At 40.6% G+C, this 726-nt stretch overlaps 1 protein-coding gene across 1 annotated transcript in view; it reads left to right on the plus strand.

Moving 5' to 3' along the window:
- Positions 1–530: 530 nt before the first annotated feature.
- Positions 531–726, plus strand: part of LOTGIDRAFT_176849 (hypothetical protein) — a gene marked incomplete at both ends in the record, with an annotated part of 7,191 nt that continues 6,995 nt past the window's right edge. The window contains one exon of the mRNA XM_009061496.1: positions 531–576. Within this exon, the coding sequence (XP_009059744.1) occupies positions 531–576 (46 nt within the window). The remainder of the gene's footprint in view (positions 577–726) is intronic.

Consider the following 726-nt stretch of genomic DNA (forward strand, 5'->3'; position numbering starts at 1 on the left):
AAAAAAATATGTGCAGCTTTCGTTGAAATCGTTCAATGGATGGTCGGAGATAATTCAAGTTAGCTATCTTTGGTGTGGGAATAAACTTAAGTCCACGGTCTAAGATTGAATGCTGAAGGGGTGTGAGAATTTTGCGGCTCAAGTTAACTACAGTTTCGCCTAGCGGTGGCCTCTCAGTATTTTTATGCCCAGTAATTAGTTTAAAGACTTACTCGATGCTTGAAGCTGGTGTATCCAAAACAAATAAATGCTGTTTGCTGTTTCTGGAGACCAATGAAGATTATCAACTGTTTCGAATTCTTCTTCGTAGGGTGGTAAGATTGTTGCGCTGTTGATACTGGACTCCATCATCATGTTGTTGAGGGTGCTGAGGTTCTGTTGTGCTTTCTTCGAGATTTTATTTGAAATGGGTATACATGTGAAGAGGATCTTGGAGTTTGGGAAGGTTTTGTTGGCTGTGGCGATTAATTTCTGGGCTTGGTTAAAGGAGGTCTTTGGTATCACGGTTGTTGAGGCCTACATGAAGAATAATGGTAGTAGGTTTGGGATCATGGTCGTATGATTCCAGGATTGACTGTATGTGATGGATTTGGGCACCGGGGTAAGAATGTATTTCGGTGTCCGAACTGGTTTTGGTAATTCGATTCAGGTTAGATGATCCAATTATTAAGGTTGATTTCTTTAGAGCAGGTAGTTTCCATAATGATTTGTCCTTGGTTTGGTGAT

Source organism: Lottia gigantea (genome assembly GCF_000327385.1).
Source record: "Lottia gigantea unplaced genomic scaffold LOTGIsca_4832, whole genome shotgun sequence".
Lineage (NCBI taxonomy): Eukaryota > Metazoa > Mollusca > Gastropoda > Lottiidae > Lottia > Lottia gigantea.